This window comes from Humulus lupulus, chromosome 8 (genome assembly GCF_963169125.1).
Source record: "Humulus lupulus chromosome 8, drHumLupu1.1, whole genome shotgun sequence".
Taxonomy (NCBI): domain Eukaryota; kingdom Viridiplantae; phylum Streptophyta; class Magnoliopsida; order Rosales; family Cannabaceae; genus Humulus; species Humulus lupulus.
Window position 1 is genome coordinate 177,695,837 of NC_084800.1, and position 13,369 is coordinate 177,709,205.

General features: G+C 36.7%; 1 protein-coding gene across 4 annotated transcripts; it reads right to left on the reverse strand.

Moving 5' to 3' along the window:
* Positions 1-9,196: 9,196 nt before the first annotated feature.
* Positions 9,197-13,095, reverse strand: LOC133798703 (protein LNK3). Of its 4 annotated transcripts, XM_062237143.1 has the most exons (8): positions 12,861-13,094; positions 12,180-12,254; positions 11,845-11,993; positions 11,649-11,757; positions 11,079-11,331; positions 10,489-10,605; positions 10,242-10,384; positions 9,197-9,698 (listed from the first exon to the last, which is right to left on the reverse strand). In XM_062237143.1, exons 3-8 carry the CDS (start codon positions 11,984-11,986, stop codon positions 9,404-9,406), a joined length of 1,059 nt encoding a protein of 352 aa, XP_062093127.1. In that variant the 5' UTR covers positions 11,987-11,993; positions 12,180-12,254; positions 12,861-13,094; the 3' UTR covers positions 9,197-9,403. The 4 variants fall into 4 exon arrangements, with proteins under 4 accessions (XP_062093127.1, XP_062093125.1, XP_062093128.1 ...); XM_062237141.1 differs by having other exon boundaries at positions 11,649-11,993; XM_062237144.1 differs by lacking the exon at positions 11,649-11,757 and having other exon boundaries at positions 12,861-13,092.
* Positions 13,096-13,369: the final 274 nt, after the last annotated feature.

A 13,369-nucleotide genomic window follows, 5' to 3' on the forward strand; every position in this document is an offset into this window, starting at 1 on the left:
TCTTGAAAATTTTTAGGATGTTTTAGATAGCTATAATGTACACCATCATATAAAAAAATTTAGGATTATAACTATTCAGGTGCCGAAATAGAAAAAGGATGCACCGATGTTGCAAAAAAAAGGGATGTGTTGCAGTCGCTCCCTATATATATGTGTGTGTGTGTGTGTATACATAGAAAGATACATTAACACAACCGATGAGAGATCAATGATGTTGTGGAGCGGCTGCGACCGATGTAATAAAAGCGGTGGTGGCGGAGAGGAGGGATGAGCTACTATTAAAATAGTTGCTGCAAAAATTAGAACAAGAACGAAATCATCGAATTAATAATCTGGATTGAGTCACGGACTAGGTCGCTCTTTTTAAGACGTTCGCGACACTACCTAGAATTGTGCAAGCAGACTATCAGCCCCGTCATCCCCAAGATAAAACAGCCCAGTCGAACACTATTTCGGACCCCCACTACACCGTAGAGAACCGTCAAATAAAAACACCCTTAAATGTTACTGCTCGGAATCAATCATCGTGGGAGAGGAAGTTGGATCACTAGAAAAACTGAAGAGAAAAAGTCTTCTGTTTACCAAAAAATTTAATCACGTTTTTTTGTTAAATAAAATAATACTCTATTAAATAAATTTTTTCAAAAAAAAAAATTAAGGTGCACACCACACCAGCCAGCTCAGCTTGGGTTGGTCGGACGGCGGCAGCGGCGCTCGCGTGTGTGGTGTTCAGGTGAGCCTTTGTGTGACTCCTCCCTCTTCCACAAAAGTGGGTACCCCTTGGGGTACAACCCCAATGCTCAAGTCCACTATATATATACCCTTACAAATAAGCATTTCAAAGCAATGCGGGACTCTTCCTCTAGGGAGACAATAAAGCACATTTTCTATTTTTAACAATTCACACATAATCTATAAGTTCCAACAATTCCCCACTTGAATTATTAAAAATATTTTTTTTCATCGAGCAGTAACCTAAAACAATAAGATTGAGCATAAACGAAGGTATCTCTCGACTTGAACCTTTTCATAGTGAATGCAATTTAGAATATACTAGAGTGATACATAGTCTTGAACTCTATCTCTAACATTGCACCACACACAATCTTTCTAGGGTGTAGTCCAAAAGCCCATGCTTTAATGGCCATGCACGTCTATCCCAGTATAGTGAACACTCTAGAAATTTTCCCAAGATTTCATAGGAAGCGACCCCACTTCCACATTCATGTAGGTGAGTCTATCAAGAGTACTCCTGTAGTTTGGTACTCCACTCCACATAGAGTATAGATCTCATTAAGAGTTTCTATTAACTCAACCTTATATCCCTTCAGGAATTCATGCTTCAAGTTAACTTTAAGTAACAACATGATCTAACTCATACCACATCATAACTTGTTATTACCCATTGAACCTATTTCTTGGGATCTCCAGTCTATAGGTCGGGTTACCATCATGTGTGACTCATCATTCTAAGGGCAATATTCCCATTCCTTTCGATGTTTTAAGGACTTTTTCTCTAGCCAATCCTTCTGTCAAAGAATCAGCTAAATTTTCATCAGTGCGGACATGATCCACTCTTACAGCTCCTGTAGAGAGGAACTCTCTAACAGTATTGTGCTTACATCGTATCTGACTTCTTTTACCGTTGTGATAATGGTTCTGAATTTTTGCAATAGCCGCGGTACTATCACAATGGATCAATACAGCTGGTATCGGTTTTTCCCATAAAGGGATCTCAGCTAGCAGGCCTCTCAACCATCCTGCTTCTTCACTAGCAGTAGCTAGTGCTATCATTTCTAACTCCATTGTAGATTGAGCCAGAATAGTCTGTTTCTTAGACTTCCATGAAACAGCTCCACCAGCTATGCTAAAAATATAGCCACTGGTTGCCTTGGAGTCATCTGACAAGGTGTTCCAGTTAGCATCACTATATCCTTCAAGGACAGCAGAAAACTTATGATAATGTAATCCAAGGTTCATAGTTCTCTTAAGGTACCTCATGACCCGTTCTATAGCATGCCAATGCTCAACACTAGGTCTACTAGTAAACCTGCACAGTAGTCCCACAACATAGGCAATGTCGGGTCTAGTACAATCAGTGGCATACCTAAGGTTGCCAATGATGCTTGCATACTCTGTTTGTCTTACACCATCACCAGTGTTCTTAAAGAGTTTTACACTGGGATCATATGGTGTACACGCAGGTTTACAGTTAAAGTAATTGTATTTCTTTAAGATCTTCTCAATGTAATGAGATTGATCTAAAGAAACTCCCTTTTCAGGCCTAGTGTATAACACCCTGGTTACCCCAGAAGAGTTACGGTGAACCGGAAATTTGACCCGCTACCCGAGTCCTTTGGTCAAAAACGTGCTCTAAGTATAATTAACTAGTTAAGGTATAAAACTAATAAAAAGGAATGGATATCTTTCATTACAAACTGCTCTGCAGAGCTAATCAAAACATTTACAAGTTGTTCTCAGTACAAAATGGTCATTACAGTTTTAAATTTGCAATCATGCCGACCTAAGCGGCAAAAATAGGGTAAACCCCCTAGTTCCTCTGAGAACGCCTTGGCCGTGGTGGTCAAGCGGCCACATATGTACACATCACCACCTAAGCTCTCCACTCAAGGCTAGGTGAGCTTTTCATTCCCTTTACCTGCACCACATAGCACCCATGAGCCAAGGCCCAGCAAGAAAACGCAATAAAGCATGATATAATATCAACAATGATCATAATAATCATTCAGGACCATCAGTCCAAACAAATAGGTGACTATCGCAAGAGTCACTAATTACAGGGACAACACCCTCCAGCCATGTGACGATAGGGTCACCAGAGCTTAACAGATAAGTGAGCCTTTCATAAGTTTGAACATGATAGGTGTATGGTGAATAGTCACCAACATAACCTCCCTCATGACCATAGAGTCATAACCTTGGAACAATGTTCCCTAGCCATGTGACAAACAGTCACCGGGGCCATATGCCCTGGCTCTGAATAACTGGTCTTAGATCATACAAGCGCTTATAAGTTCATCGACCTTAGAGTCGGTCCAGCGTTAATACCCCATATGAGTTATTCTTTGCTGATATCAATTAGATCTAATCTTCATTTGGCTCGGCGTTCATGACGCTATGCCATTTCTGACTCTTTAGGTCAGTGTCCCTGACTAATCAATACATATACAAGTATTCAACATTTTCTAGCATTTAATAGGCAATCCATGTCCACATTTATCAATCAACATGCCTCAATAATAATCATGCATGTCATACATACACAGGGTGCAGTTTTCTTACCTCTGGTTCGAGTGAAAATTAATATAAGAACGACCACTGAGAACGATCAATCTTTTGGTCCTTTAGCGGTTACCTGGTCATAACCAATTATGGGATTCCATCAATAAAAATGATAACAAAGGGTTCCCAAATCAAAACCTAGCCTCCGAGACATCGAATCCTACTAAACCGGGTAGTAGGATCGATCTCGAGGCCTAAGGCTTAAATCCCCAAGCTAAAAACACATTTCTGGCCAAAAATTCCCTTATGGGCCGCGGCTCACCACAGCCATGCCGCGGCTCACCTCTCTGACAGAGGCATTTCCACCCCAGAAACCAACATAGGTCGCGGCTCACCATAGCCATGCCGCGGCCCTTTACACAAACCAGCAAGCACCAGCTTTCTTCCCCTGCGTTTTTCCTTGAAACCAAACCTTCAAACCAGTTCCAAACCTCATCCCAACACTCAATCCAACCCCTAAACATCATCTATATCAAACCCTCATCAAAACCCAAGTTAAACATCAATCAAAACTTCCATTAATCCAAACTATCCCCAACGAAATCATAGGCTGAAACTAAAAGAAAACAGAGTAAAACCAGAAAACTTATGGCTGAAACTCACCTCAAACTTGAGATTAAATCCTCTTCAATGGCTGAACCAACTCTATGAACTCAACCCCTTGATTTCCTAGCTTGATTCCTCAATTTGGGCTCAAAAACTTCAACGGAGAAATGAGAGAAAAGGATGTACGGGAAGGAAAGTTCTTTGCTCTGTTTTTCTACAGCCACTAAAGTCTCATATACATCCAAACCAAATGACCTAAATGCCCCTAGGTCACTTAAGGTTTCTAAAGCCTTCCCAAGGGCAAAATTGTCCTTTCCAACCTATACCGTTAATTATAATTAACGCTCTCCAATTCCCGCTAATCTCAAACACCAATAATTCATATCTCGTTACCCTATAATTCCCGGTAACGCTCTAATCATTAAAATCACCCCGAGACTCACTCCGAGCCCCAAGCTTAAGCCTGTTATGACCAAACCAATAATTTATATTTAAAGATCGTCTCATGCCGAATAACTCAAACCAATCCACATTATAATGTGGCCTCACAATATATAATTGACATGCAAACAAATATACAATTATGCCCTCAACAGGCCAAATTACCAAGGTACCCCTGTAAACAAATGTGGACCCGCATGCATGCATTTAACATCATATTATAACATAATTCACATATACATGCATAATATCATTTAATGGCATAATTAAACAAATATGGCCCTCCCGGCCTACTAATCCCGCCACTAAACCATATCAGAGAATTCGGGGCATTACATAGTGATCTTTATACCAAGGATCACTGCTTCTCCTAGATCGTTCATGTCAAAGTTTTCACATAGCACAGATTTCACATCATTTCGACATGCAAGTTTGAACCAAAAACAAGCAAGTCATCCACATATAAACATATGATGGTGCTAATGTCATTCTCAGATTTATAATAAATGCATTTGTCACTTTCATTCACTTTAAAACCATGTGAGATGACTAGATTGTCAAACTTTTCATGCCATTGCTTAGGCACCTGTTTCAAACCATACAGAGATTTATCTAATTTGCACACTTTATTTTCTTGACCATGGATCACAAATCCCTCAGGTTGGTCCATGTAAATCTCTTCTTCTTATTCACCATTTAAAAAATCTGTTTCAACATCCACTTGGTGCACAACAAGATCATATATTGAAGCTAAAGCAATAAGCACACAAATAGATGTTATTCTGGTGACAGGTGAATATGTGTCAAAGAAATCTACATTTTCTCTCTGTCTAAAACCTTTGGCAACAAGACGTGCCTTATACTTATCAACAATACCATCATGTTTCAATTTCTTTTTCAGAATCCATTTTCATCCTATTGTCTTACATCCTGGTGGAAAATCAACTAAGTGCCAAGTTTTGTTAGACTCACGAGAGTCCATTTTATCATTAATGGTTTCTTGCCACAGGTCAGCATCTAATGAGGTCAAAGCTTCTTGGAGGTTCGAAGGATCCTCCTCTAAAGTATATGCACAGAAATCAGAACCAAAGTCTTTAGAGTCTCTAGCTCTTTTACTTCTTCTAGGTTCAGTTCCATTCCCCTCATGATGCTCAATGTCCCTAATCACAGACATGTTACTAGATGATGCACCCCCACTATTTCTCAATTTAAATGGAAATCTATGTTCATAAAAATTAGCATTATTTGATTCCAAAATAACATGGTCTTTCAAATCAAAAAATCAATATGCTTTACTATTAACAACATAGCCAATAAACACACATTCATATGCTCTAATAGCCAATTTTATCCTTTTAGGATCAAGAATTCTAACATATGCCAAACAACCCTAAGTTTTAAAATAAGAGATATTTGGGTGTTTATTTTTCAAGATTTCATAAGGAGAAATTTTGCTTTTAGATTTTGGAACTTTATTAATCACATAGCAAACAATCAATAAAATTTATCCCCACCAATAAGATGCAGCACCAGAATTAAGCAAAATAGCAACAACAGATTCAGTAAAAGTTCTATTCTTCCTTTCGGCTTTGCCATTCATTTCAGGTGAGTATGGTGCAGTTTTTTCATGTATAATTCCATGTGAGTTATAAAAATCAATAAACATGGTAGAATCATATTCAGTGCCTCTATCACTACGAAATCTCTTTATCTTTCTATTGAATTGATTTTCAATTTTAGTCACAAAAGATTTAAACATATCAAGAGCATCACTTTTATTTTTCATTAAGTACACATATGTAAAATCAGAACAGTTATCAATAAAAGTGATAAAATAACGTTTTCCATTTCTGGTCAATGTTCCATCAAGTTCACAGATATCAAAATGAATTAAATCTAGAGGCTCAGTTTCTCTAGTCACAGATTTGTGCGGTGTTTTTGTGATCTTAGCTTGGCTACAATAGTCACATTTTTCAAAGTCATTTAAAGATAATTTAGGAACTAAGCCTAAACTACTCATATTCTTAATTATTCACTTGTTTACGTGACAAAGTCTAGCATGCCAAGTATTAAAAGTACACAACATATAAGCAGAAGCATTCAATTTAAACATTCCCTCAGTTGCATACCCTTTCCCTACAAATATCTCATTCTTAGTTAAAGTAAACAAATTAGCCCCTATAGTCTGTGTAAACCCCGCCTTGTTGAGAAGGTAACCCGAGACCAGATTATTTCTCATCTCTGGAGTGTGCATGACTTCCATAAGAATCACATTTCTTCCAGAGGTAAACTTTAATTCCACATCTCCAATACCAGCAACAATCGTAGTATGTGAATCTCCCAGCAACACTTTCTTATCCTCAGTAGCAGCAGTATATGTCTTAAACATAGTTCGATCATAGCAAACATGGCGAGAAGCGCCAGTGTCTACCCACCACCCTTCTGATCCACCAACAAGGTTGATCTCAGATATCATAGCCGTGAAAGGCTCTTCAGTTGTCAGGTTAGCCTGCGGTGCAGAGCTTGGCCTGTTCCTGCACTTGCGTGCCATATGACCTGGTCTGTTGCAAACAAAGCACAGAAATGGTGCAGGTTCATTCTTCTTCTTCTTATTATTATTATTATTATTAGGGGGGTGTTGCTGCTGCCTATTTTTGTTCCTTTGATGGTTCCAATTCTGATTATTGTTCCGAGGTTGATTGTTGCGGTTTGAGTTCTGCTTTCAATTCTATGTCTTAAAGTTTTTCCCATTGGATTTCAGAACAGCAGTGGACTTTTTGTTAGCGTTGTTTTTGCTGGATACAACAAGCACTTCTTCTTTCTAGTCTTGTTTGCGAGCTTCCTCCTCAATACGAAGGCGAGTGATTAGACTTTCCAGTGAAAATTCTTTTGTTTTGTGCCTGAGAAATTTTTTAAAATCTTTCCACGTAGGGGGCAGTTTGTCAATAATCACAGCAACTTGAAATTGTTCATCTAAAGACATACCTTCATAAAAGATTTCATGAGCGATTTTCTGAAGTTCGTGAGATTGGGCTTCCACTGACTTGTCATCGGTTATCTGGAATTTGAGGTAGCAACTGACAGCGTACTTCTTGGTTCCAGCCTCCTCAGTGTCATACTTCTTTTACAGTGCGTCCCAAATTTCCTTAGCATTTTTGTCAGAATTATAATAATCATAAAGGTCATCAGATAAACCATTGAGAATGAATTTTTTGCACAAAAAATCATTTTCGACCCAAGCCTCTAATGCCTTAGTTTGTTTCTCTATTTCATCTTTCTCGGCATTTTCAGAGACAATAGGTTTATCAGTAGTCAGAGCAGTGTTAACCTTTTTGATTGTGAGAAAAAATAACATCTCTTGTTTCCATCTTTTAAAATGGTTACTCTCAAAACGAAATGGTTTATTAATGTCAACAACACCAGAGTTATCATCAGTAGTCATGACAGAAACTAAACGTCTTAAAAATTTTGAAATAGTTGCTGCAGAAATTAAAACAAGAACGAAATTACCGAATTAATAATATAGGTTGAGTTGCGGACTAGGTTGCTCTCTTTAAGACGTTCGCGGTACTGCCCAGAATTGTGCAAGCAGACTATCAGCCCCATCATCTCCAGGATAAAACAGCCCAGTTGAACACTGTATCGGACCCCCACTGCACCGTAGAGAACCGTCGAATACAAACACCCTTAAACGTTACTGCTCGGAATCAATCGTATGAATAAAACCAGTATTTCTCTGATGCGAAAATGAGATGTATTTTTCCCATGAAATCCATCGCACTTTATAGAAGAAGTGGATCGATAATAATGAGAATATAAACGTTGATTCATCGTGGGAGAGGAAGTTGGATCCCTAGAAAAACTGAAGAGAAAAAGTCTTATGTTTACCAAAAAGTAATCACGTTTTTTTGTTAAATAAAATAATACTTTAATAAATAATTTTTTTCAAAAAAAAAATAATAAGGTGCACACCACACCAACTAGCTCGGTCAGATGGCGCTGACAGCGCGTGCGCGTGTGTGGTGTTCAGGTGAACCTTTGTGTGACTCCTCCCTCTTCCACAAAAGTGGGTACCCCTTGGGGCACAACCCCAATGCTCAAGTCCACTATATATATATACATTTACAAATAAGGCAATGTGAGACTCTTCTTCTAGGGAGACAATAAAGCACATTTTCTATTTTTAACAATTCACACATATATCTATAAGTTCCAACAGCTACACCCTCACGCCAGAAAATAGTAAGAGTAGCTCACCTTTGCCGGGGAAGAACCGGGAAGCCATAGATGAAGAAAATGAAATAAAAGGACTAAGCATTTTGTTGTATAAAACGTAAAAATGAAAAGAAAAAAAGATAGTTTATTTAATCTAAATATAAGAAAAAATGATATGTAAAAATTAAAAACAAAAAAAAACACCTTAAAAATGAAAAAAAAACTGGAAAAAAACATAAATAGGGTGATTTCTCTATAAATTTTTAATTAAAAATGATAATTTAGTAAGTTTAAGCAGTCAAATTAAATTTTTTGATAATATAAACAATATAAAATAATTTCCATTCTTTCATATTTTAGTAAAAGTGTTATTACATTAAAATATCCCTATTTATATTTGATATTATTTAATTGTAAAATCATAACTTATAAAAAATTATAGAATGAAATTCAACCTGAAATCCAAGCGAAAAAAAAAATTGTTGTTTTCTTATGTTTGATAACAAAAGGACAAGTAGTAAAAAATTGTTAAATCAAAAGAAAACATTTATAAAAGCTATAAAAGAGACCAGAATTGTACAAAAGAAAAGATAGATTCGATAATTGTAAGTGCCAAAATGGACTCTTTTCTTTTGACTCTTCTGAAAAAAACAATAATAGAGAAACTAATATTATAATAAGAGACTGAGAGTGGTGTTTTTAATTAACTAAAAAATTGGATTCAGGATCAAAACTGTGCGGAACAGACACGGCAAGTTTGTATCTAAATCTTGCCCTAGCTACTAAAGATATTATTATTTACAAACAAAAAAAATAACAAAAAGCATTCACATGCCACTTGAAATCCATCATCATCAAAACAGTGATTCACCATCATTATCATTACAATGATTCAAACTCAAACACCATTTCCAGAAAAATCGCAACTCAAGCTTTCCATTTCCATCGCACTAGCATACATTTGACCAAAGTCAGCATCATCCAGTACATTTGAATGCTGCAGCTGCTGCTGCTGAGCTTGAGATGTGTATGACTGGTACTCGGATGGCGACTGCTCAATCTCATCTTTGGAGCTTGATGATGCTGCACCAGTAAGATCTTCGTAGTTCAACTCGGTTTTGTTGAACATCAGGTTTGCAATAGCCCTGTCAATGATGTTGGTCTCTGTCTCTGTTGCTTTCTTTGTTCCACACCTGAGAGCATCAAAAGGAAAGTTGTGATCAGAAAGTTTATAATTGAAGACATTCTTCAGTAACACAATTTTAGACTTTGTTAGATACTACTAATACTTTTTATGACCCAATAAGTGAGAGCCACCTGGCTCGGGCTGGACTCCGCCTCAGGCCAAGCAGCAATGCTCTTTGTGCAATAGTATCCTAACAATATTTCAGAACCCTCAAAAAACAGAAACGACACCACATGCAAAGTATAGTTCATTATAAATGTAACGAAGATTGACTAATTATCTTTTGAAACTAGGCTCCCCACCTAATTTTAAAATGTTTAGGGACCAAAAAACTATAACAATTTCTATGTAAGTGTCCAAAAGAGACTCAAGCTTACCTTTTGGGACTTTTTGTTGTTTTAATTATAGAAATTGTTTTGTATTGTAATCATTCCCTTCTCTGAAATCCCATAGACTCGGGTAAAGGGTAAACATGGAATGAACTAGAATCCTAATATAAAGGCAAACACAATAAGGAGAAACAAGAAACTTTAGCCTGTAAAAACTGTACCTTGTTTCCATGTCAGAGTTCCACAAAGGATTATTTTCCACACATAGGTCTCCATCTTGGTTCTGTCTCATGGGACGTTGTTCTGAGCTTCTTGCAAGGCGGTACAGTGCATCACGGAGGGAAAGTCGTGTCTTTTCTGTGAGCTGTGTTTGAATTTTGTCAAAAACTTGCTCAAGAAATAAATACAATATTTGACAGAAACCTAGCTATCTAGCTTCTTTTTTTCTTAAAAAAAAAAAAAATTCACCTGTTTCGTCACTGATTGAAGCCCCTGCAGTACAGTTTCTTCAAGAGACGGCTCTTCATCAGTGTATCTACTCATGCTGCTACTCTCAGAATTGACTGAGAAATCCATCCTCGTTGCCTTTACAAGACAAAATAATTGATCAATAAACCTTCACCTTCCAAATCCAGAATAAGTACTTCAAATAAAGCTTAAAAACAGTAGAACCTATATATTTATCAGCAAAGAAATTTACTTTTAATTTTCTAAATCTTTCTAAAAAATTTGATTACTTTTATCAGAATTTAAGAGATAATTGGAAATACCAAAGAGTTTCATCATATGTCAGACAACAAATATATCATTCTGAAGAATTACAGGCTAATTATATCACAAAACAACTCTTAACACAAAAATAAAAAAAGTTACTTCAAATTTATATGCTTTTTCTTTATTTTCCTTCATGTTTGTGGTCTACCAGTTCTCTTGATTAGAAGGATTTCTTATGAATTGAAATACATGCTTCAACTTTAACTCATAAGATTCAACCACCACTATACTTGTCTTGTCCTGTAAGTTCCATAATCTGAAGCTGCTGGAATGTCAAATCTCACCTGAACGGGTGGGAAATCATTTTTCTGCAAATTGCGTGGGACAAACATTGAGGCAGTGGAATCATCAATGTCAATTGTTGAAAGATATGTTGGGCGCAGACTTGGAAAATCACTTGAAGTATTTTGAGAATCTGAAGTCATGCCTTTCAAGGGGTTACTATTGAACACCATCCCATCACATTGAGATTTAGGCGATAAACAGTAGGATCTGTCAATATTTTCCATCCCAGAAAAATCATCAAGCAAGTAAGAACTGCATTAAAAAAGCAACAAAACAAGTGATGTGTGTAAGCGAGAGAAAATCAATACTATACCCAAAAAGTAGAACTAAGCATCTATGGCTAATGAATTGATCAATTGCACCAATGTTCAATGATAAATTAGAGCAGAATAAGATAAACAATGGAAGCAATTCAATTCCCACTGGATCTCCTATGCCTGCAATAGCCATCATGATAAGGCAAGGCGATGAAGAAACTAGGAAACTTTTTTTTTTTAAAAAAAATAATCAAAGAAACTTCGTAGAGACATTAAATCAAGTATCATAATGACAGAAGTTAAGATTGGTACAAGAAAATGTCATCTGTCTGGGCGGATCCTGCCAGGCCAAGCTGATGGTTAGTAGGACAACTAGATTGATACTTATCATAATAACTATCTTCTTCCATCTCATGATGAGCTGTTCCATTGAAGCAATGTTCTTCAGCAAATAATTTTTGATCATAAGCACCATCTTTGTGATGTGTTTGAAAGCTTTCGAACTCACCTACTCTTCCCCATTCTGGCCAACTATCAGGTGATGGAAGTCTGTCTGGCAATATCCTTCTACCTTTCTGAATTGGAACCATACACTCATCAGCAGCAACAGCAGCACCACCGCCACCACTCTTAAGACACCAATCCATCATTTCAAATCTGTACCAAAACATGAAGATAATAATTACAACATGATTGAGTTGTACAAAAACAAACTCTACAGCTACGTATGAAAATTATACTCTCAAAACATGTAAATTGACAATAAAACCTATACATACAATACATATGAGAACTATACACACAATTTATCACATTTGCAAAACTATCATGTAGAAAGCGTACCTGAATCAATGGTTACTTATAGGTCGTGGGGTTGAGGCCTTCCATAGACTGATCAAGTTGAATGAGTTCTCTTTCCTATGGAGGAGAAAGAGAACTAGTCAATGATTAGTCTTGGGAATAAGACCATAACTCTATATTTATATTAGTAATATTAGGTTAATCATGAATTTCTGGGCTTACTAATATGAGCCCATAATACAAAAAATTAATTTCTTAAACAATAAATAAAATGGTCTAAACAATAATTAACTGATGTCGTTTGCTGAACTAAAACAGAAGTAACTAAATGATTATTCAATTAAACTAATTTTCCTACTTATTCCTTATTTTTCTTGGTGACTAGCAGTACTACCAGATTTCCTATTAACTTTAATCCAAATTTTTTTTTGGTACCAGATTGAGAATTTAGTCTCAACCTTATCCATACAAACATCTACAAAGCTTACCATATATATATGCACACATATCAGAGTCAAATCCTGATAAAACATTATTTATATCAACCAAATATTCAAGATAACATAAATCATGACCTTAAAATCTTATATGCGCTCTGAATTTGGAATCTCAAGTTCAAAGCTTCTTACCAAATCCTGAGAAGACTTTTTCCTTGGTTCTTTACAGACAGATCAAAACCTTAACACACACAAAGACTTGAAACCCAGATGGAAAAATACATACCTGTGATGAATTGTAGGAGAAAAGAATGAACCCAGTTGATGATTGAGAGAAATAAGAGAACCCAGATGAGGAATTAACGCAAGTAAGAAGTGAGAGAGTGATGTGATTTTGTGGAGTCAGAGAAAAATATAAAAGATGGGAAAAGAAAGAAGGCGGCTTTTGGTTCTTTAGCAGTGTGTTTGGTTTCTTTTATCACAAAAATGAAAATAAACCAAAGCGAGTTGAGAATTTGTATCCAAAATTAAATAATAATAATAAAGAGAAATAAATATATACTAAAAACGAGTTTTCCAGTTTTCACTTGTGGGAATTTGTGGCTGAGAACTGAGACTCTAGATTAGTGGCTGAGACTGCCCCATCTAAAACTACTTCCTCATTGGTCCACGTGGCGAATCGGGTCCCACTTGGACCCCTCAAAATCAAGTTGATGGACGATATCATCTGTTGTGCCGTGACCAAGCATTTCTAGTCCAGGAGTTTTATTTCCAGATTTACCCCCAACTGATGGA

Excerpts from the sequence above, each read along its gene's own strand:
- LOC133798703 (XM_062237142.1), bottom strand. The coding sequence starts at position 11,986 with ATGATGGATTGGTGTCTTAAGAGTGGTGGCGGTGGTGCTGCTGTTGCT. Across the intron at positions 11,332-11,648 it reads CAGACAGATGACATTTTCTT|TTCTTACTTGCTTGATGATT; the intron begins GTACCAATCTTA and ends TTTTTAATGCAG. Across the intron at positions 10,606-11,078 it reads ATGATTTCCCACCCGTTCAG|GCAACGAGGATGGATTTCTC; the intron begins GTGAGATTTGAC and ends TGTCTTGTAAAG.